The sequence below is a fragment of the Megalobrama amblycephala genome, linkage group LG24, assembly GCF_018812025.1.
Source record: "Megalobrama amblycephala isolate DHTTF-2021 linkage group LG24, ASM1881202v1, whole genome shotgun sequence".
NCBI classification, from domain to species: Eukaryota; Metazoa; Chordata; class Actinopteri; order Cypriniformes; family Xenocyprididae; genus Megalobrama; species Megalobrama amblycephala.
Window position 1 is genome coordinate 20479381 of NC_063067.1, and position 24221 is coordinate 20503601.

Below are 24221 nucleotides of genomic sequence, written 5' to 3' on the forward strand. Positions count from 1 at the left end.
GTCACTTCCTGTTTCTGTTTCAACATGGCTTCTCGTTGTTTAGCTCAAATTAAGCGTTTGATGCTATATAATATATAATTAACTCACTAAATTACATTACGCATATATGTGGAGTTTCAGTATATGTAAAGAAACATGAGAGCAATTATCTAATTTACGTGAAAGGTGAGTCATACACGGTTGATTGTGCGGCGAGTAGTTTAGGGAGCGTCCTTAAAATGCGGACATCGTGGTTAACGTTTAGGTAATATGAATTAATCAGATAGTCGTTCATCAGTCAAAAGTCATCCGCGTGTTATGGGGAAGCGTTATTGAACATGGATAGAGGAAAGTGTGCAGAATCATACTGTGTACTGTAAATGAATTACGCCAAAATAAGTAAGATCTTGGGATGGCCAACTATGCTTGTAGTACAATTATTGCAGTATTTTATGATTTTCAAGAATTACTTAAAGTTGCATGACCTCTACAAATATAATATCTTCATGAAACATTTATTAATAATGACTGTATAGTAATAAAACCTAGCCATTTTACAGAAGACTATTGTATTTTACTCACATTTATTATTATTATTATTATTATTCTGAGCATGAACATTATTATAAATATCCATTAATAAAATTATTAATAGTGCTTAAAATTGTAATAAAATATATATTTATTGGTAACACTTTACAGCAAGGTTTCATTTTTTAACATTAGTTAACTACATTAGTTAACATTTACAGTGAACAATACTACCAAAGCATTTATTAATCTTACTAAATGTTAATTTCACCCTTTACTAATATATTATTAAGATCAAAAGCTTTATCTGTTAACATTAGTTAATTCACTGAAAACTAACATGAACATTTTATTAACTAACATTGACAATAGGTAAGAAATAAGAATATATTGTTCATTGGTAGTTCATGATAATTAGTGCATTAACTAATGTTAAGAGAGACTTATTATAAAGTGTTACCATTTTATTATTGCTAACTTAAATATAATATTCATAATTTAAATGAAAATGTGCAAAACTATTCTGTGTAAAATAAGCAAGAATTATTTTGCATGACCTCTACAAACATTGTTTTCTTGAAACATTTATTAATAATGACTTTTCTTCTCTTTTCTTTTCTTTTTTTTTAACCAATAATGACATACCAGGACACTTTTTAATTGTATTTTACACACATTTATTATAATTCTGAGTTTTTTTATTAGTATAAATTTCCATGAATGAGTAAAAATCATTTAAAAAAAAATAATTACTTATATTCATTTAAATATAATATTTATTTTATGTTGTATGTTGTCTTTACCTTTAATTTTATTCAGATAAAGTCATTATTGAAATGACTGTGATTTGTCCTGTCTAGATGGAGATACCTGCTCAAGGCACCTCTCATGCTCAGCGGGTGCTGTCCTTGCTCAACAAACAGAGGGGTCTCGGCCACTTCTGTGATGCCATGCTGAACACAGCAAGTGGGCAAGTGCATCTGGCCCATCGCAATGTTCTAGCCTGCTTCAGCCACTTGTTCCAGGAACCCAGTTCAAACACACCGTGTATACAGATCGACCTGCCATTAGAGTGCCCTGATGATGGACTTGAGCTACTGCTTAATTTTTTTTACACTGGTGAACTCCAGTTAGACGACAGCAATTTAGAAAAGATTCAGAATGCAGCTAGCGGACTGTCAGTGCCAGATTCTCTCATACCTTGCCAGGGTTTGCCAGGTGTAGAGGATTGGCAATCACCTGCTGCCTTAAGTGACGATGATACAGCCAAACCAATAATTACTCTCACACCTGCTGACCCTCAGCCTGATCAGACCCCGAAAGGAAAGAATAGATCTTGGCAGAAGACGAAAAATAAACCTGATGCATGCAGGTTTGGTTCAGCGGTCACAGTTAGCGATGATGATCCCCCTACCTCAAAGTCTACTACCACTACCCGTTCTGGAAGGCGTGTAAAAGGGCCCAATCGACTAGTTGGAGAAAGTCCTATGTCTTCTGTTATGAGGCAGGGAGCAGGAAGGAGAAAACCATCATCTCTAGATGACAAAGAGCAGGAGACTGCTGCCACTGAGGAAGATCATCTCAAAGATCAAGACACGAGTGAGGCTGAGGTACTCTGTACATTTATATTTATTTTATTCAAATAATTTAAACTCAATCATCTATTTCATCTAATGCATTGATTAAGAAAGTTGCTGATTATGTGTTCTAATTTTCATTTCATATTACATCGAAATCCTTGATTTTTACCTGTAATCTGTACTACATTTACCATTGTGCTTTTATTAGCAGGTGGATGGATCTGTTGATGATCAAAATGACGATGATGACGACAATGATGAGGATGATGATGATGACAGAGATGGGAGTATAGATATTCTCTATGAGGGAACTGATGAAGAGTATGTGCCTCATGATTCACCTTGCTCGACCCCAAAGACTCCACGGGGAAAGCGCAAACGGCAAGAAAAAAGTACCAATAAAGAGAATGGGGAAGGAACATCTAAAAACAGCAAGAAAGGCTCTGTCCAGTGTCCAACATGTCACAAAACATTCCTCAGCAAGTACTACTTGAAAGTACACAACAGGTATGTGCACAGTATCATTCAAAATTTTGGGTTTGGTGAGACTTTTAAATGCTCACAAAGGCTATATATCCAAAGGCATACTTTGGATGTCATATCTTTGTTTTTTATTATTATTAAGGCCTTTGGACAAAAAAATGACCCGTCACGTCATTGACCGACCCGATATATATATATATATATATATATATATATATATATATATATATATATATATCGGGTCATTCAGTTTAACCGTCCAAAGGCCAATACAGCCATTTCATTTGTGATTAAAATATCTTAATGTAATGTGTGTGTAAATATTATATATATATATATATATACTTTTTTTTATTTTTATTTTTTTTTATTCTGGCATGATTTTATAACATCAAATTATGTGTAGAAGTTGTTGCTTTATGAGAGAGAATGTCTGGAAAAAAGAATTTCTTTGTCATTTGGAGTAACCAATATAAAGGGACAATTTTGGATCAAGTCATGTGTTCAATATCATGTGACAGGATGTGACATCATTCAGACACCTGCAAAGGACCACATGGTCATGAAGCAAAGTAACTAACTCTCTCTTAACTATTTGTAAAATTCATGTTTTCACTTGATCATATGCATGTCCTGAACATCAGGTCATTTGGTACAACTGCTATAAAACATTGAAAATGTTGTAATATTTTAAAAACTTGTACTAAATATTAAATGTTTGATTGTCCTTTTTGCTAGATAACAGCCTGTTTGAAAAATCGTCATTCGGTATAACCAAAAGTGTCATTCGGTAAAACCGAAATTTTGGTTAAACCGAAAGACTTTTTTGGTGACAAATTTTGTCCATCTTGTAAAAAATGACAAACGGTGTTATGTGGGGTTTTTTTTTTTTTTTTATATATAATCAATTAACCATACATAAGTCATACTGCATATATACAATATATAATATTAATGTTAGAGGCTGTCTGGTAATTGCAATTAAATGAATTTTGTAACTAATATGATTGATCCTGTGTGAATTTGAAGTTCTGTCTTTCCTTCCATCTTGCTGTCTTCTAGGAGACATACAGGGGAGAAGCCCTTTGAATGTGCTAAATGTGGGAAGTGCTACTATAGGAAGGAAAACTTGCTGGAGCATGAAGCCAGGAATTGTCTTAGCAGAATAGAGGTGGTGAGTGTGATAGTGGAGGACAATTTTAAATATGCATACATGCATTAGAAATAACCATAATGTGTCATTTTTGGTGGTTACTGTTGCACAAAAGCAGCTTATTTGATGCACCTTTTTCAAATTTGTGCCAGGTGTTTTCGTGTTCAAAATGTACCATGACCTTTAAAAAGCGACATGAGCTGCGTCTTCACACAGTCACGCACACAGGAGAGATGCCCAATAAGGTACGTCGTCCATTGTGGAGGTCAGATGTGACCTTTTGTCAACGGACATTTTGCCAATGTAATTTTATTTGTCATATTAGTGCACATCATGCCCTGAGCAGTTCATGCAGAAGAAAGATCTCCGGATCCACATGATTAAAGTTCACGGAGCTCCTAAACCACACGCAGTAAGTTACTCTAATGCTTGGTCTTGGTCTGCAATACCATAATGCCTTGCCACTGAAAACTAACAAGATTAAATGTTCATTTAATCTGTGTTGTCTAGTGTTCATTGTGTCCTAAGTGTTTCCTGTCCCGCACTGAGCTACGTCTCCATGAGGCAGCCAAACATCGTGGTGAGAAACTGTTTGTGTGTGAGGAGTGCGGCCACCGGGCCTCCAGCCGCAATGGCCTGCAAATGCACATCAAAGCCATTCACAGGCATGTGACATATGACATCACTCATTATTAGCATAAAGAAACAAAGAACTGAAACATGCTTTATTTATTGTTTAAACTATTAAAGGTGCCCTAGAACCAGTTTTTACAAGATGTAATATAAGTCTAAGGTGTCCCCTGAATGTGTCTGTGAAGTTTCAGCTCAAAATACCCCATAGATTTTTTAACTAATTTTTTTAACTGCCTATTTTTGGGCATCATTAACTATGCACCGATTTAGGCTGCGGCCCCTTTAAATCTCCTTTAAATCTGCACTTTAAAAAAAGTGTATTTACAAAGTTCACACAGCTAATATAACCCTCAAATGGATCTTTACAAGATGTTCATCATGCATACTGCATGCGTGTGTCGGATCATGTGAGTATAGTATTTATTTGGATGTTTACATTTGATTCTGAATGAGTTTGATGGTGCTTCGTGGCTAATGGGCTAACATTACACACTGTTGGAGAGATTTATAAAGAATGAAGATATTTTATACAGACTGCAAGTGTTTAAAAATGAAAATAGTGACGGCTCTCTTGTCTCTGTGAATACATTAAGAAACGATGGTAATTTTAACCACATTTAACAGTACATTAGCAACATGCTAACGAAACATTTAGAAAGACAATTCACATATCACTATATATTTTATCATGTAATCATGGATCATGTCCGTTATTGTTGCTCCATCTGCCATTTTTCGCTATTGTTCTTGCTTGCTTACCTAGTCTGATGATTCAGCAGTGCACAGATCCACATGTTAATACTGGCTGCCCTTGTCTAATGCCTTGAACATGAGCTGGCATATGCAAATATTGGGGGCGTACATATTAATGATCCCAACTGTTACGTAACAGTCTGTGTTATGTGGAGATTCGCCTGTTTTCCGGAGGTCTTTTAAACAAATGAGATCTATGTAAGAAGGAGGAAACAACGGAAACAGGAGGAAACAGACTCACTGTATGTCATTTCCATGTACTGAACTCTTGTTATTCAACTATGCCAAGGTAAATTCAATTTTTGGTTCTAGGGCACCTTTAATTATTTATGTCCACTATTCAAAGATGAGGCTGTTAGCAAATTCTAGAACTATGCATGCATGTGGTGAGCAGACCATAAAACAATGTGAATAAAACACAAGAAATCGTTTTGTGATGTTTATGTGTGTAATCAGTATGTTGAGTCATATTTGTTGCGCTTCTCTTCAGAAATGAGCGTCCTTTTGTGTGTGAGTTCTGCAATCATGCCTTTACCCAGAAAGCCAATCTCAACATGCACCTTCGAACACATACTGGAGAGAAACCTTTCCAGTGCCACCTCTGTGGCAAGACGTTTCGTACACAAGGTAACTTTTCCTTTGCCGTCGAAGTGATTTAACTGTGGCCATTTAGATTTCCAGTTCATTTTTAAAATGGAATCCATGCAGTTTCTCTATTACTTTTGTATTATTAATCAAATGTTTGCTGATTGTGTGAGCAGCGAGTCTGGACAAACATCACCGTACACACACTGGAGAGCGGCCATATAGCTGTGAGTTCTGTGAGCAACGCTTTACTGAGAAAGGTCCTCTGTTACGCCACATAGCCAGCAAACACCAAGAAGGCCGACCTCACTTTTGCCACATCTGCAACAAAACTTTTAAAGGTGAGAGATCTGGTGAGGTATGCATAAAGAGGAATACAATTACACTTTTGAGGCAGTTTGGTTAAAAAGATAGATTAGATAGATTAGAAGGATTTAAAAAAATTTTTTTAAATAAAATATTACAAGATCTCAGAGTTAAACTGTCAGAAATAAATGAATCTTAATTATGTCAGATAACACTTAAGCAAAACATGGTCAAGTCAAAGTGTCTGAATAATTTTTGGTTCCAAATTTTTAGCAATTTTACTGGTAGTCCACTGTATGAAGAATTTTTGAATACAACTAACAGTCACAGTTTACTTTATTTTGCTATCCTCACTTACATTTAATAAGTGTGTGTGCGTGCATGTGTGTGTGCATGTGTGTAATATTATACACATGCATACATGCATAATATATTACATTATATTATATGTAACATGTTATAAATTTTACTTATGTATATACATATGTTCAATAAATTATATATTATGTGTGTATGTGTATACACATAAAAAAAAAAAAAAAAAAAAAAAAAATATATATATATATATATATATATATATATATATAAATTTAAATAAATATAATGTATACATAAAATATATTATTACATTTGATGTTATATAAATTATATAAACTATTTAGTTTATATGACAATATAAATATTATTTGTTAGTCAACAACAAGAATAATATCTATATAACAATTATAGATAATTTTGATTTTCTATTATTTTTGACTTGAATGAAATTGATATTTGCATTGTTGATTTAAAAAAATATATAATTTTAGATGTTTTATACAAATTATATATAATTTATACCAAACTATAAACATTTATTTATTAAATTAAATAGTACAAATACATTTTGTATAAATTATATTCATATTTTTATTAAGAATATATGAAAGGCAATGGTACTGAATAACAATTTATATCCCATGATGCCTCATCAGCCATCGAGCAGCTCCGTGTTCATGTACGACGTCACAAAGGCATGAGAAAATTTGAGTGTACTGAATGTGGTTACAAGTTCACCAGACAGGTATGAATCAGATGTATTCATGGATTAACATACCAGAAAAATAATTTTCACTACCTGACGTCTTAAGAGCTCAGTGTCTCTATCTTGCTTTTGACAGGCACATTTGCGACGACACTCACAGATCCACAACCGCGTGGAGAACTACAACCCCAGACAAAGAAGGTTACGCAACCTGATTGTGGAGGATGAGAATGCAGCTGCCTCATCCAGTCCTCCCAGCCAGACAGAGGCTCAGACAGGACCCGCAGACATTGTTAACCTGGTTATCCAGCCAGAGGCGGTTGTGGTGGAACGGGTTGTCTCAGCCTCTGCTGGAGGAACAGGAGGAGACCAGGCCACTTATTCAGTGACTGATGGATCAGTGAATGGTGAACAGACTGGGTTTGCTCTGACTGGAAGGACTGATGGTGAAGTCGAGCAGACTCCGTTCACTGTAGCAGATGTGATGGAGCAGACACTGCTGGTGACCGACGCGTACCCAATCCATCAATCCAGTGTGGTGGTGGAACTGCCCAGCTCTGGAGCTGATGGGAAAGTCTAAATTAATTACTTTTGACTCCAGAGAAAAGACATCATGTTGGAGTATGCAGTTGAAGAGTTTAAAAAAATCATTGAGACATGTCAAGCATTGTAAATAAACCACTTTCTTGCATGAAATACAGGTAAGGAATAGTTTTGATATGAACTGATTGTCCAAAGAAGTTAAAAGGATTTGAAAATGATGTAAAAACAGAGGAATCTGTTGTATCAAGCATGACGTATGTATAACTACATTTTTGGGGTTGGAGATTAATAGGAGATTGTCTACTGGACTCAGTAGAAGTAATTTGAGCCCAACTTCTGCAAAAATACATTGCTGTTAATCAACTTTTCAGGTCAAACTGTCTACAGTTTTTGCTTTAAGATGCTCTTTCTCTAGATGAACAGGCAAAACTTTTATTCCACAGTGAAAAAGAAATGCTTTATGTCCATCTTATTTCTACTAGCTAATTGATTGACACTTTAAGCTACAAAAATGTTTGACAAATTTGGATTTAATAACTTACAACCAAAGTTCTTATGAGAGAATGTCATGATTTATTCTGGATTTCATTATGTAAATTAAAGACTATAGTAAAAACAGCCATAAGCTTCATGTATACTGTTTTAATAGAATAAAACATTAAACCACAGAAATCCAAATCTATCTTTTATTCACTTTTCAGTGGACCACTATGCACTAGTGGTTTAAAGTCCTTAATTATTTAATAAAAAAAAAAAGCTGCTTTTTTCTTTTCTTTTTTTGGGAATAATGTGCACTGATAAATTGTTCACAATAAAAACCATGGTCATTTCTGATTTTATGTTGACTTTTTCTAATTTTTCAGTTTTATCTGTTTGTGCTAGATCATCTACTGGATATTCATTGTGATTAAGCTGAAGTCTCTTTCTGCATCCTTATGAGACTGTCTTCCACTGATTGATTCCAGAGAGCAGGATATACTAATCCCAACCTGATGGAAAATAAGATGTGTCTAACACAAAGGGTTGTACAGAACATTTGAATGATAAAAATGTATGCCAGACAACTTGATACATACATACATACATACATACATACATACATACATGAAAAGAGCAAAAGTAACAGTGCTTAAGTCATTTATTGGTTGACCACACATACAAACATTACACAAATCATCTCCTTGTCCATATTGTACAAATAATTTTGGCCACAAAACAAACCAAACATTCTGTAAGAAAAATAAAATGTCAAGTACCGCTTAAGTGTGTTGTAAATAATTAGTTTCATAAGTACTGGTATGGTCAAACACATTTTTACTCAAGAGATACAATAATGAGATACTGAATTACTACTTCCAGTTATTAGTACAGCATCCGAATACAGTTTGACATAAAAATACAATACCTTCATTGATTCATCACAGACAGCTTAAAAAACACAAGCTGTTTCTCAAACTGTAACATTCCTTTCTCTAAAATAAACAAAGACTAGATAATTATAAACTTAAATTAATATTAAAATATGAGCAAGTTTAAAAGCAAGTCTAATACAAATTCACAAAATTTGACCCATGCATGTTAGATTGTCTGACACATGTAATTCTAGTAAGATGAACATAAAAATAGGGTTCTCTTGGGTCCAGATATTAAGTTTCTGTCAAAATTATGTTTTTGGGAAGTCTTGGATTCTCCAAAATATTTCATTTTGACTCTTCTCTGCTTTTATAAAAAACTAATTGTTTTCCACATTGCAGGATACTATGCTATATTATGCTATAAACGTACATCTACAATCTAAGTGATCCAAACATTAACCTTTTGGAATGCTTGGGGGTCTCAAAATGATTTGAGAAGAGCAAATATACATCTCATTAGGTAATTATGTTATATTATATGGGTTTGGACTTGAAGTTGCAATGTTTGATTACTTTAGAAGGTCCATGCTGAGTTATAAAATACATTTAAAAAAAGAAACATTAGTGTAATCTTCATGCAATTTCCAAGGCATGGATTGCTTGAAATTTGCCAAACATGATAGGCACTATTTCATGAGTCACTTCACTCAAGTCTCTGTTCAAGGTAAACACAGCCAGCATTAGAAATGCATGCAACAATTAAAGCTTTAGTAACACTGGGTTACTGGGAGAAATAACACAAACATTGATAGTCCATTCACCAGCTCCCTTTACTGCCCAGTTGAGGTGAACACGTGATAAAGTGCAAAACACTTAGTAGCGATGTCACATTGAATGACTTTCAGTCTCATGTTTCGAAAAGTTCTCAATGCACTTGATTGACTTCTTGGTTGAGGTTCTGATTGACATTATTGTTGTGGTTGTGAAGTGCCTGGTTTCGGTGGTGTCTGTGGAGGTGGATGGCGTTGGCCTCAGGTATGTCAAATGGTTCGAAGGTGCTTGGAACAAGGGGCATGAACTGTCGGAATATGCTAACACTTCCATGCCAGAAGGTGGGCTGGGGGAGCCGGCCAGCTGGGGCCCAAGATCGAGTAGAGGGGTCGTAGACCTCAACCACGTCGGATAGCTCAAAGGTGTTGTCATAGCCACCGGACACAAAGAGTCGACCACCCAAAACTGCTACACTGCCGCCAACATGTACCTGTGTAGTGCGAGATGTTGAAAGTGAACTTTTCCACTTAGCTGTGTGAAATTTTGTCTTATTAAATTACTCAAAATTACAGTTAAAATGCAAGTCTCACATACAATGACCTAAATACACTTTCATGATAATGTTTTATGAATTCATATTTTTTTTTATTTCATCAATCATACTTGATGAAATATTAGACATGATATGAACAAAAAAGTTGCATTAAAAGAATAAAATTCTTGAAAAGAAAACATTAGGTAGTTTGGTATCTTTTATTATTATTTCTTAGTAAGAAAATAATGAATACAAAACCATTCATTTTAATTTGTTAATAACAAAACCATTTTACTGCAGAGCCCCTAAGGGGGCACAGTGATGGAAAAAAAAAAAAAAAAAAAACATGAGATAGGACAAGAAAATTATTTAAATGCATAGTTAATATTTTTAGATATAGTTCATATTATGAAATTAATATTGAATATTGAAATAATGAAAATATGTCTTAATATTTCACAGTATTGTGTTCTCCGAGAAACTTTGCATTCTCTCTCAAAACTATTGCGTTCCCCCTAGAAACTTTGGGCTTGCTCACAAAAGCACTGATATATAGTTTTTGATGACTGGTCAAGGTCAGTAAGTCTCTTAAAGGGGTCCTTGATTATGATTTCACTTTTTTAACTTTAGTCAGTGTGTAATGTTGCTGTTTGAGCATAAACAACATCTGCAAAGTTACGACGCTCAAAGTTCAGTGCAAAGGGAGATATTTTCTTTTACAGAAATCGCTTTTTAAGGACTACAACGAGCTTCTTCCAGGGTTGGTGACATCACAAACCCCAAAATTTACATAAACCCTGCCCCCGGGAACACACAAAAAAAAGGCTGAACACCGTTACTGACAATCCTCATTTTGGCTGCGTGAGATTCTCCAGCTTTGTTGTTGTTAAGAAACCGTAGCGCGAGCTGTTAAAGCTTCGCCTTCTTCTGGAAAGGGGGGCGGGAGCAGCAGCTCATTTGCATTTAAAGGGACAAACACAAAAACGGTGCATTTTTGCTCACATCCAAACATGGGCATATTTGACAAGCTATAATAAATGATCTGTGGGGTATTTTAAGCTGAAACGTCACAGACACATTCTGGGGACGCCAGAGACTTGTATTACATCTTGTGAAAAGGGGCATAATAGGTCCCCTTTAAAATATCAGACAATTTGACCTTTTTATAACAAGGTCAGTTCAGGTTGTAAAATGTGGTGCTACTCCCCAAAAGCTTTCAATTAATAATTCATGATATTTGTAAAAATGCACTCTTTATCATGGAAACTCTCAATGTCACTGACCCATGTACAGAATATGTAAAGGTGCAGTCACATTAGCAAAATTTAATGTGAAAAAAGGCCCATTGTCCACTCTCAACAGTGACACAGTGACCAATTTGAACACGATTGTGAAATCTGCATGGGAAAATCTTTTGCACTTACATGAAATTCCAGTTCACATTGATTACTATTTCCGTAAATGACTAAATTTTGACCGTGAAAATTTGAAGAACAGTGGTAAATGTGACCACACCTTAATGGAACGAAACAAGGTAAAATTTACATACTTGTGTCATGGGACTAATCTTGTCCCATTCGTGTTTCTGTGGGTTGTAGACATCAACTTCTGCCGAATCATCCCTGAAACACAACCGTTGTTATGAGAAAGATGGAAAAGTTCATTTTCTTTATTGTTCCTTTTTCTGCATACCACAAGGAACTGCACATTTTATAATTGTGGAAAAAAAGTGACCACCTCACCTCACAAAGTAGATCATGCCATTTAGAGTCACCGATTTGGGGGCAAAGGACCACGGAGGCAGTTCTCCACTGTTGATCAGTGACCAACGGTTGCTTTCAGCATCGTAGCACTGAATTGCCATTGTGTCTTCTCCGGTTAAGGATCCAATGGCGTAGAGCCGCCCCCTACATGCTGTGGTAGAACAGTTATCCATGGGATGCGGCATGGGCGGAAGGGCCTCCCAGCAGTCCAGGGTATGGTCATAGCGCTCAGTGCTGTCAGAGGCTACCACATAGAGTTGACCCTTCAGGACACAGGAGCTGTGGTACTCTCTAGCTTTCAACATGGGAGAGACCTCAGTCCACTCATTCACACTGGAGTTGTATCTCCAAACGCAATCATAAAGACGTGATCCATCTGAGCCACCTGTCACAAATGAATCAGGTTTGAGTGCTTAAGCAGATATGCAATACCAACAAGCCAAAAACAGAATAGGTGTTCTTTCCTGCCATTTATCAACCTTATTTTTCAAACCTGCCTACACTAATAGACTTTTTAGATTATATGTCCCTCTTCAGAGTAGTTTTCTATAAATAGGGATGACTGAATTTGGTATTAAAAATGATAGTTAAAAAAAAACACAGTAAAAGAATGCTGTTCTGTTCTGTTAATGGCTCTCACATGTGCATTCTTCCACCAATGTGCTTTCCTGCATTACTTATTGAGCCAAAACAATGCTACTAATTCTACAATGCAAAACATTGTAGTAGGGCTTTTCACACTTGAAATAGTTAACCCTGGGTCATTATAAACCCAGAGTAAATGGAATCCTGTGTTATCTTGATTCATGTTACACACTGCTCATAATTTAGCCTATAATATTAACAATTTATCCTGGGAATTCGAACACTGCCGCTTCACACTGTACATTCCTAAACCCTGGGTTAACATCCTTCTTTGCATATTTGCGGTGTCAGTGTTACTGATTGGACGAATGCCGCACGGCTTTAGCATTGCGCATCCTCATTTTATATATTGCTGAATTTACCAACAAGTTTATCCTGAATGGACTTTTCGGTGCTAACCCCGCTTCTAAATTACAAGTGTGAAACGTTCTTTTACCCAGGGTTAAAAACGGTGTTTAGAATGAGGTTAAAGGATTAGTCCACTTTTAAATAAACTTTTCCTGATAATTTACTCACCCCCATGTCATCCAAGGTGTCCATGTCTTTCTTTCCTCAGTCGAAAAGAAATTAAGGTTTTTGATGAAAACATTCCAGGATTATTCTCCTTATAGTAGACTTCAATGGGCACCAAACAGTTGAAGGTCAAAATTAGTTTGTTCTACATGATCCCAGATGAGAAATAAGGGTCTTATCTAGTGAAACCATCGCTCATTTTCTGAAATTCATTATAAGTTTTAGCCATAAATGCTCATCTTGAACTAGCTCTCTTCTTCTTCTCTATTAGAATTCCAGCAGTGTAGACACTGCTAAGTGTATTACTGCCCTCCACAGGTCAAAGTTTTGAACTAATTTTTATATGCAATATGCTAGTTCAATAGTATACAACAATTTGTTCAAACTTTGACCTGTGGAGGGCAGTAATACACTTAGCAGTGTCTACACTGCTGGAATTCTAATAGAGAAGAAGAAGAAGAAGAGAGCTAGTTCAAGATGAGCATTTATGGCTAAAACTTATATAATTTTCAATTTTTTTTTAGAAAATGAGTGATGGTTTCACTAGCTAAGACCCTTATTTCTCATCTGGGATCATGTAGAACAATTTGAAGCTGCAGTGAAACAAATTTTGACCTTCAACTGTTTGGTGCCCATTGAAGTCTACTATAAGGAGAATAATCCTGGAATGTTTTCATCAAAAACTTTAATTTCTTTTCGACTGAAGAAAGAAAGACATGGACATCTTGGATGACATGGGGGTGAGTAAATTTTCAGGAAAAGTTTATTTAAAAGTGGACTAATCCTTTAAGTGCAGCATGAAAAAAGCCCTAGTGTGACCAGTGTAGTCCAATTTCGAAAACAAATTACTTTTTCTTCTTAGTGAATCAAAAGCATTCAGCAAGGTTAGTTTAGTCCAACTTACGAATAGGTGACTTTAAGGAGTCAGTTATTTTTAGTGAATCATACATAGAGCTTACAACTAAAGTTGCAGTCACATTATATATGATAAAATTTTGCAGGCAAAAAAAGTCCATTGTCTACTGTCAAGAGTGTAGTGATGTATGAAGCACAGCTCCCGATCATGTGGATTCCTATTGAAATTACTGGATTTCGCCCACAAAAATGTACTGTATAATGATAAATGTGGCCACACCTTAACTGTGAGACTTAAAGGTGCCCTAGAACTTTTTAAAAAAAGATGTAATATAAGTCTAAGGTGTCCCCTGAATGTGTCTGTGAAGTTTCAGCTCAAAATACCCCATAGATTTTTTTTAATTCATTTTTTAAACTGCCTATTTTGGGGCATCATTATAAATGAGCCGATTCAGGGCTACTGGCCCTTTAATTCTTGTGCTCCACGCCCCCGGAGCTCGTGCTTGCCTTGAAAAGTGCATAAACAAAGTTCACACAGCTAATATAACCCTCAAATGGATCTTTACAAAGTGTTCGTCATGCATGCGTCGGATTATGTGAGTATTGTATACTGTTATATTGTTTACATTTGATTCTGAATGAATTTGAGGCTGTGATCCGTGGCTAACGGCTAATGCTACACTGTTGGAGAGATTTATAAAGAATGAAGTTGTGTTTATGCATTATACAGACTGCAAGTGTTTAATAATGAAAATAGCGACGGCTCTTGTCTCTGTGAATACAGTAAGAAACTATGGTAACTTTAACCACATTTAACAGTACATTAGAAACATGCTAACGAAACATTTACAGTAGAAAGACAATTTACAAATATCACTAAAAATATCATGGATCATGTCAGTTATTATTGCTCCATCTGCCATTTTTCGCTATTGTTCTTGCTTGCTTACCTAGTCTGTTGATTCACCTGTGCAGATCCAGACGTTACTGGCTGCCCTTGTCTAATGCCTTTCATAATGTTGGGAACATGGGCTGGCATATGCAAATGTTATGTAACAGTCAGTGTTATGTTGAGATTCGCCTGTTCTTCGGAGGTCTTTTAAAAAATGAGATTTATATAAGAAGGAGGAAACAATGGAGTTTGAGACTCACTGTATGTCATTTCCATGTACTGAACTCTTGTTATTTGACTATGCCAAGATAAATTCAATTTTTCATTCGAGGGCACCTTTAAATCAATATAGTTATAGAATGGTTTTTCATATAACATGTAGTTAAAAACACATTTTGTATTCTGTCAGTAATATTTAGAAAAAATAAAGAAATGTTACTTTTTTTTTAAGCATTGTTATTTAATATACAGTTAAGGCTATTGTTAGACTGCATAAAAGTCATTAAAATGTCTGTGTAAATGCACCTTTTGGAAGATTTTTAAATAAAAAAATAATTAATGAAATGACCTCTTCATTTGTAGTGGAACTTTAAATCTTTTTACCAAATGTTTATTCCTTAAAAAAAAGAATAGTTAATAAAAAGGAAACAGAATTGTTAACCGGAATCGGAAAAGGAATTGCTGAATTCCATAGTCAGTGCTCAGTCACCTTTTTAAACACCAATTACACAACAGCAAAGGACACTTAGAATAGAAGCAGCATGTAACCGCCTGAGATGTTTTCTCAATTGAAACATTGTCTGTTCCTGAAGGTAAATGATGTGTCACCTGCTGATCTGGAATAACATTTTGTTCTATCACCATACTCTCGCATAGCCAAATATAAAGAGCTTTATTTATACATTGGCTGCCATGTTGTAAACAGTTTGGAAAGAAGGACACTCTGAGCCTACTAGGGGATTTGTCCTTTCTTCTATTACCTTAGCATGAAATAATAATGGCACAAATAGATGTTGATTGTTGAGTATGAGTTTGTCTTTCACAGAAGTCCCAAACAGGAAACCATCATTGTACTAACCTGTCACGTAAATGTCGTTGCCCAGGGCGGCTATACTGTAGCCACCTCCAAGGTGGTCTGGGAATTCTGCCAAGTATCTCCACTGTCCAGTCTGTGGGTTGTAACAATCCACAGTAACAAGCTCATCACACTCTTGATCACATCCTCCAACCACCACCAGAATTTCGGCCAGGCCGGTGGACGGACGAGGGCGCATTCGATGACCAGGTCGGTCGTGGCGGTCGTATTCGTAGGACTGAAAGCTGCGTGCCTCACTGACTAACCTCAAACAAGCAGGTGACAAGTAGACCAGTGGATCGCTCTCCACGTGGGCCAGAAGGTAGAAACGGCGAACAAACGGCAGCCGTACTTGCTGCAACAACTCAGGCCAGTAATGCAACCGGTGCTGCAAGTCGGCTTTGACCCAGCGTACGGCAATCTGGTATGCTGTTTCTTCCTTATCCACACACAGTCCGTCATCAGACACAAACTCCAATAGTCGCTTCCACGACAGGCGCTCAAAGTCCATGCTCTTCGCCAGCTCCACAATGTTCTTCAGCACAAAACGGCGGGCGCTAACCGCCAACTCACGGCAGGCATAAGCCTCTGCAAAGTCCTGGATCTCCAAGCAGTTGGAAACATCAAGTCTCTGCTCCAGGAACGCGCAACACGCTTCTTTGACGGAAGGGAACTGAAAGAGGTCCGCAGTCTTGAGCAGAAGGTCCACGTTGTCATGTGTGACGGTCACGCGACCAGTGTAGCAAAAGTCCACCAGGAGGCCCAACAGTTCAGCAGATACTTCGTGTAGCACCACACGGTCCATGACACTCTCTCTAAGAGTACCGGCAAACATGGCACGGAAGTACGTGCTGGCAGCTGCTAGCACAGTTCGATGGCAGTGGAACTCCTTGCCTTCAGCACACAATGTGACATCGAAGAACTTGCGCTCTGCGCGGAGCTCGTGGATGCCTCGGAGCAAGTTGATGGCGTGGGCCGCGTCAAAGAAGGGCAGCATAGAGGGCTGCGTTTGTAAAACTGGTTTCTCCATAACAGTTCCTTTTAGCTTACTGTATTTCTCTTGTTGTATGTCTAGTCAGAACACTGGATTCATCTTTAAACAGAAAAACAGAAGTTTTATTAGTAGTTTGTAGTAGTAGTTTTTCAGTTGACTAACTAAAACAAGTCCTAAAGAAGAGAAAAGCCCAAATTGAAGTTTCAGCCTACCTGTGTATCTTCTCAAAGCGTTTAAATTTGTGAAAGGAAAGGGACACAGTAGCTTCTAGAATGAAATATCATGCGGTTATGACGAATGGGCGCAACCGTTGGTCTTAAGAAAGAGTGCTCGTCGTGTCTGGTCTATAAATACACTAGCAGTGTCCATTTTCACAGGATGGGAGGGGGTCTCCGCACACGTTTAGCTTCTTTTACTGGAGGTTACAGAAGCTTCTCCACTCTGAGTAACTTCTCATACAGCAACAAAGCTAAAGAAGGTTTAAAGGGGTAGTTCAGCCAGAAATAAAACAGTGTCATCATTTACTCAACCTCATTTATTCCAACCATGTATTACTTCTTTCTTCTTGAAAATGTCAGAGCTGCTCTTTTCCATACAAGGAATGTGAATAGAAAAAAAGAACAAAAATACACCATAAAGTACCACAGAAATACTTGTGCACTATATTCAGCTAATTGTGAGCTTTGTGTGAGAAACAAAGCTGTTGTCCACTGGCGGATGATGCGGTTATGTTGTCTGCTGCTTTAAATGCTTGAGCTTGTTAAAGTCAAGTGGATTCTCTTTGGCTGTCAATGTTTTTATCATTCATCAGCTGGAATAAATAGTTCTGAAAGTGATTCCAATGATATTGTTCCTTGGTGTTGTTATTGTTATAGCTGTTTGGTGTGGTCCTGACTATTCTCATAGAATTAGAATGATTATTAAAACTTTTATAGTTATCGGCCTTGGTATGTACAGGCATTAACAGCTCACATTTGCTATCATATGATTTCAGAAGACATGGAATATAACATTTTATTGTTACTTATATGTTTTTTAAGCTTGTCAGTGTCAATCACCAATCACTTGTGTGGAAAAAGAGCAGCTCAGACATTCTGCTTAACATCTACTGTTGTGTTTCACATAAGAAAGTAATGTGAACGACATGAGGGTGAATAAATAATGTGTATTTTTGGGTAAACTACCCCTTTAAAAGTAAGATTTCTAAATTTTACAATATACTGCACACAAGATACTTTTAAATGAAAAAGAGCATTTAGCAATCTGCATAAATATGCCTTACACTGTTTCTTCTGTATATTCTGTTTATATAATTCTCAACAAGAGTCACAAGGCAGGCAGCTAAAGAAAGGTTTTTTCAATGGCAGTGCGAGTTTAAAATAAAATGGCATTTCCATCTCCAGGATCAGGTATCAAAACAGAGTGGCAAAAACATATGACTCCTTTAAGGCACAAAACAACCATAGCTTCTACTGAAGAGCCATGTGACATGCAGAGATTTACCTATGCAGCAGACAGCTCTGAAGTTTCATGAAGGTTGACTCATCAAAGGACGAGAGAGGGAGGGAGGGAGAGAGAGAGGGGCCCCAAAGGGTCAACAAACTGCAGAGAAATAGACCTGCTCTGTAAAGCAAAGCTCTACAGTTTTCAGTGAGACCTACATTATGCGTAGCAGGGCTGAGGAGGAATAATGCATTCACTTTCTACTGGGCTCCCGAGAGACTTGGTATTTTTGGAATTTATTAGGTGCCAATATATATTCTCCATAATGCAGTGTCTCAGTTCTGAGTTTGTATCTGTTAGTGAAATGAATTACCTGAAAGAAAATGTACACATTTAACTGCAAATTCTATTTTAATACACATTTATATTAAAAAATTAAATTATATATAAAAATGAAAATGTACATCTCTCTCTCTCTCATATTTTTTATGTTTGGGATAAGTAAGATCCTCTCTTTTAAAAAATAAAAATAAAACTTTTTATTCAGGAAGAATGCATTAAATTGATTAAAAGAGGAAGTAAAGACTTTTACATTGGTACAAAAAATGTATTATTAAAAAAACCTGCTGTTCTTTTGAATTCTAAAAAAAAAAATGAATCATGGTTTCCATAAAAATATATAGCAGCAGTTTTCAAAATTGATAATAATATGAATGATATTATGTCTCTTGAGCATATAGAGTACCCCAGGGATGACGAAGCCTATGCATTTTTCCCATAGACTTTAGGAAAATCGCATAAAATAAGCTCTGTGTTTAACAAAGGGTTATGACACTTACACGTTTTGTCTATCAAGATAATTTTATCTTTACAAGTTAACACAACATTTATAGATTTTGAAGCCTAAATAAAGTGGTCAGATATAAAAAGCTAACAGTATATAAACGGACTACAGCACACCATGGTCGCGGATCAACGTCGTCACCACCAAGCTTCCTCAAACTTTATTTAAAAAACAACTTTATTTATAAACATGCTCGCTGATTATGATCTGTGCTTTTATGAATACTTATCCACTTTTTCATGAGAAATGCTGTCCAAATGTCCCGATTTTAATGATGACGTCTAAAGTCCCCGCCAAAGGAAGTAGTCCCTTTTAGCAATTTGTTAGTAACCGCCGATTTTAAGACACAGTAAAAGTTTAAAAAAATCACAAGTGGGTTATAACTGGTGTGTTTTATGTCAAAACGTGAAAGTATTTAGAGGCTTTGTAAACCACAGACCTTATTTCAGGCGATTTAGCAAAAACCCATTCAAAAAACCCACAGACTTCACGGCGTTGGAACCGGAAGTCCTAAAATGCGCACTTCCGGGTTTTGCTTACAAAAATGCATCATCCCTGAGGCACTCTATTAGAATGATTTCTGAAGGATCATGTGACACTGAAGTATGAAGAAATGATTGCTGAAAATTCAGCTCTACCATCAAAGGAATAAATGACATTTTAAAATATATTAAAATAGACAAAAGCTACTGTTTTTACTGTATTTTTGGCCAAATAAATGCAGCCTTGGTGAAAATAAGAGACTTCTTTCAAAAATATAAAAATAATTGTTTTCCAGCCTTACACTTTTGACCAGGAGTGTAATCCAAATGAGTTACCAAATCCTTGCAAACTTGCAACAAAACAAAAACAAAATGGTTGGAAATCACCATACATAATTTTAATGTTTTTTTTATTATTATTTCTAACAATAATTGCTTTTCAAACCTGATTCTTGACAATGACCGACTGTATAATGCTCTAATAACAAAGCAGCACAGTTATATATAAGTGAGCACTTGTTTTTAAAAGGTCATGGTTTATGAAGCAACCATCTCGTTCCTCTCATACCTGTTCAGTATTAGGCAACTCGAATACCACGGTGCTTACTAGTAGTCTGTTTACCAGTCAGTCCGAGAATAGCATGGCTGACAGTGACCAACACTTCGCTTCTCCTGACTTCCTGTCTTGTCATGTCAATAAAGTGTCATGACTCGTGATCTATAGTTAGGAGGAGACATGACCATTGACAGGAAACATCACTCTGTGACATAGCATGAGCTGCCGTATCAACAGTAGGCCTTTCTAAAACATCATTTTGAAAACAGATTACTCAAAAATGTATCACATTTTTTTTAATCTAAGCATAACAAAATCATTATTGAATATTTATCATATATAGGCTAGTAGTTGAGTGAACTTCAGATTTGTCCTTTTGCTGGATCCTTTAGATAGGTATCTTCTTTGTACAATTTCAGAATAGCAAACCCCTTTATGAACCCCTCAGGGCCCCTCTTCCATCTGCACAGCTATTGTACACCATGTATGTGTCTCTCAGTGGCCTGCAGTCTAATGTTGCACCTGGCTGAGAAATGCCCATCATAACACAGCTGCCATGGCTCTGCACTCCATCAGCACGATCCCAAAGTAGCTGAGCAATGAGCATGTTTGGGCCTCAGGACATCCACAATCAGGTTCAGCTTCACTCTGTATAGCCAATTAGACCAGTCCTAAATCCATCACATTTATGCTGAAACCCTCACAAGCCCTTGTAATAAGGATAGGATTTGTTCCTTGGTGTGAATCAGTGCTATACATATTTGCAAATTTTGCATTTACATAAATATTTATACACACACACAGTATACAAATTCACTGCCCGTAGGAAGACGCATAATGGTCATATTCCAGGATGACAATGAATCTTTAGAAGATTCATCAGGCTCAAATTGTGTCAAATTCAGTGTAAGTTTTTGGGATGTGCTGAAGTAGACTTTACAGAGTGCTCACCTCTTGCATTGTCAATACAAGATCTTGAACAAAAATTGATGCACCTCTTTAAGGAAATAAATGTTGTGATGTTATTTCCATCAAGAGGTTTACACACACTACCGTTTAGAATAATTACGTTTTTTTTTGTTTTTTGTTTTTTTTTGCTAACCAAGGCTGCATTTATTTGATCAAAATATAGTTTAAAAAAACAGTAATATTGTGACACATCATTACAATTTAAAATAACTATTTTGTCATTGTAATATATTTAAAAATGTTACTTAATTTTGTAATGGCATAGCTGAATTTTCTGCAGCCATTTTTCCAATCTTTGTGAAATGATCCTTCAGAAATCCTTCTAATACTGATTTGCTACTCAAGAAACATTTATTATCATTAATGATTTCTTGTTATTATGAACAGTTTTTGCTGCTTAATATTTTTGTAAAAAATTATCAGTAACTGAGCATCAAATCAGCATATTAGAATGATTTCTGAAAGATCATGTGACACTAATGACTGGAGTAATGATGCTGAAAATTCTGCTTTGCCATTACAGGAATAAATTACATTTTGAAATATATGAAAATAGAAAACAGTTCTTTTAAATTATAATAATAATTAACAATATTAGTGTTACAGAGACTTCTTTAAAAAAAAAAAAAAAAAAAAAAGTTTGACTGGTAGGCTAATGCATACATATTCAAACTGATGGATATATATATATATATATATATATATATATATATATATATGTGTGTGTGTGTGTGTGTGTGTGTGTGTGTGTAAAAATATAAGACAGATGTTTGGCTCTACAAGTTAGTAAGGTCAATCTAATCCACAGCACTGCATTTAAAAGTAAGTAGCCTATGTTTACAAATTTATGGATTATACGATTTTTATTAATAATGTCTAAACCTTGTATTTTGGAATTAAAGATATTTTGTAAAGTTTCATCATGCATTTTTGGAATAGCCTACAGCCAATAGACCTTCAAAATAGTCTATTTTAAGATTTGACCTGATGGTTATGTCATACATTGCTCCTCTTCATCTACTGCCAACTACATAGCGAAGAAGCTTCACGTAACAACAGAAACGTTTCTAATATAATTTTCAATCCAGTAAAATCCAGCGTCATGATCAATACAGAAACATAGGTGAAATAGGTTTCCGACACAATAACCGTCTGCTGTCTGTCTGCTTCGGTTGAGAAAAACAACACGAGACGCGTCACATTTTCACCTTCATACACACAGGCTGTTTCTGACGCATTTCTACTCACCGAATCCAGCTGTTAACGAGTTCGTTTGCTTTTCGCCTCGGACAGTTTGACAGATACAGGTACAATTTGCGCTATATCTCTATGTATCGTTTAACTTTGCTAGTGTGTCCGTTTTTTCTTCGCTCATGTCAGCGTCATGACTCCGCATCATAAGAGATGCTCATTGGACACTAGTGCACCAGTTACACGGTGACGTGATCTCAAGTTTGACTGTCCAAACTGTTGAACTGACGCGCACACGGACCCTCATGCATTACTTCAATACATTCTCTGTTCACTTGCTGCGCGAGACCGGTATGTTTGAACAAACAAACTAAAAGATAATTAGGTTTTGCATGGAATGAAGTGCTAAACATTGAAGGCCGGGGTTAGTTGTCACGTAGTTGTTAGTTGTATATGCTTGCTTTCTCTAGCAGTGGTTATAGGCTAGTATCAAAATAAATGTACAAATACAGTATCTTTTTTGTAATATGTTTAGGTAAATAAATCAATGAAAGGAATATATTAAGGAATAAGTCAAGTAAATATATATTTTAATTCATTTCAGATATTCCCACATGAAAAAAATACCAGGCTATAGTAATTTATAGTAAATATAATATACTATAGTAAAGTAGCTACTTGAATTAATGTGTTATGGTAATTCTACAGTTGCTGTGGTGGTAATATAACAACTAGTAATATAAAAAATGACTTTAGCCAATACTGTACTTAGTTTTCTACAACTATAGGATATTATACTACAATACACTACTGTTTACTGTAGTGAAAACTAATGTATACTACAGTATTTATTACAGTTTTTCACTATAGTTAATGTAGCATTCATTAACAAAGTGTTGTAAATAAATAAAATATACTACAATTTACTATGGTTCAAAAACACTAAGTATTTACTATAAATTACTAGAGTATTTTTAATTTACAAGAATTCAGCCTCCTGTATTACAAAGATAGATTTTAAATTAATTAGTGTTGTTGATATCTTTTGCATATATTTTGTGGAAGACGGTATAAGTGTTTTTATTGTTGAAAATATCTGTCAATATGTGGGTTCCTGTCATGTGTGACAACGTGCCCCACTATGTTTTGTTTTTTTTAAACTGGGCGATAATGTTTTTAGACTTCTAAATTTTATAAATATCCCCACAATATTTGCTGCAATATAAAGAGTGAGAGCTAGTTTTGGCCTTCCATAGCTATGAATTTACACACAAAACTATACTTAATCAGATTGAACAATTTTTTTCACTGTTTGTTTGTTTTTTCTTGACTTCAAAGCAAAAGGGTTATTTTATGCTTTCGTGATTTTGATGTAAGATCCTGGCCCCCCTGGTGCTGTAAGATAATCTTACTGCCAAGACTTCATCTTTGCATGCATAATCAGAGATGATTGTTTGAGTGAATGAATGGTTACATGGAAAAATAGAAAGCTTGTGTTTTTAAGAGCATTTCAGATAGGATTTTTAACATTCTGATTAAGAAAAGCTAAGATGAAGTTTCTTCAATCATGTTGGATTCTAAATCTGGACTTAGTGTGTGTACGTACAGATTTGAAATATGAAATGAAATATGATATGTGACAAATTGAATTAAACGAGATGCACTGAGCAAGTCTAATCCTGAAGCAGTTTCATGCCAGAAATGCAAATTACTGTACATTTAATCAAATTAGTCAGTATTCAGCATGAACGTCCTATTCATTATTTTA

The 24221-nt window shown here is 35.7% G+C and overlaps 2 protein-coding genes across 6 annotated transcripts; one reads left to right on the forward strand and one right to left on the reverse strand.

Moving 5' to 3' along the window:
• Positions 1-2: 2 nt before the first annotated feature.
• zbtb48 (zinc finger and BTB domain containing 48) lies at positions 3-8839 on the forward strand. 3 transcript variants are annotated; one of them, XR_007183117.1, is made up of 12 exons: positions 8-165; positions 1371-2120; positions 2299-2597; positions 3636-3747; positions 3879-3971; positions 4052-4138; positions 4237-4391; positions 5603-5739; positions 5874-6038; positions 6978-7066; positions 7164-7728; positions 8453-8839. XR_007183117.1 is itself a non-coding variant. In XM_048179267.1 (11 exons), exons 2-11 carry the CDS (start codon positions 1371-1373, stop codon positions 7605-7607), a joined length of 2328 nt encoding a protein of 775 aa, XP_048035224.1. In that variant the 5' UTR covers positions 3-165; the 3' UTR covers positions 7608-8839. The 3 variants fall into 3 exon arrangements, 2 of the variants coding, with proteins under 2 accessions (XP_048035224.1, XP_048035223.1); XM_048179267.1 differs by having other exon boundaries at positions 3-165; positions 2302-2597; positions 7164-8839; XM_048179266.1 differs by lacking the exon at positions 8453-8839 and having other exon boundaries at positions 7164-8242.
• klhl21 (kelch-like family member 21) lies at positions 8691-22684 on the reverse strand. Of its 3 annotated transcripts, XM_048179274.1 has the most exons (6): positions 22511-22684; positions 18472-18570; positions 15978-17067; positions 11974-12379; positions 11781-11853; positions 8691-10186 (listed from the first exon to the last, which is right to left on the reverse strand). In XM_048179274.1, exons 3-6 carry the CDS (start codon positions 17002-17004, stop codon positions 9851-9853), a joined length of 1842 nt encoding a protein of 613 aa, XP_048035231.1. In that variant the 5' UTR covers positions 17005-17067; positions 18472-18570; positions 22511-22684; the 3' UTR covers positions 8691-9850. The 3 variants fall into 3 exon arrangements, with proteins under 3 accessions (XP_048035231.1, XP_048035229.1, XP_048035230.1); XM_048179272.1 differs by lacking the exon at positions 18472-18570 and having other exon boundaries at positions 22511-22683; XM_048179273.1 differs by lacking the exons at positions 18472-18570; positions 22511-22684 and adding an exon at positions 17181-18439.
• Between the last annotated feature and the right edge of the window lie 1537 nt (positions 22685-24221).

Excerpts from the sequence above, each read along its gene's own strand:
- klhl21 (XM_048179274.1), bottom strand. The coding sequence starts at position 17,004 with ATGGAGAAACCAGTTTTACAAACGCAGCCCTCTATGCTGCCCTTCTTT. Across the intron at positions 12,380-15,977 it reads CAACGACATTTACGTGACAG|GTGGCTCAGATGGATCACGT; the intron begins GTTAGTACAATG and ends CATTTGTGACAG. Across the intron at positions 11,854-11,973 it reads GGCATGATCTACTTTGTGAG|GGATGATTCGGCAGAAGTTG; the intron begins GTGAGGTGGTCA and ends GTTGTGTTTCAG.
- zbtb48 (XM_048179266.1), top strand. The coding sequence starts at position 1,371 with ATGGAGATACCTGCTCAAGGCACCTCTCATGCTCAGCGGGTGCTGTCC. Across the intron at positions 4,139-4,236 it reads GAGCTCCTAAACCACACGCA|TGTTCATTGTGTCCTAAGTG; the intron begins GTAAGTTACTCT and ends TGTGTTGTCTAG. Across the intron at positions 5,740-5,873 it reads CAAGACGTTTCGTACACAAG|CGAGTCTGGACAAACATCAC; the intron begins GTAACTTTTCCT and ends TTGTGTGAGCAG.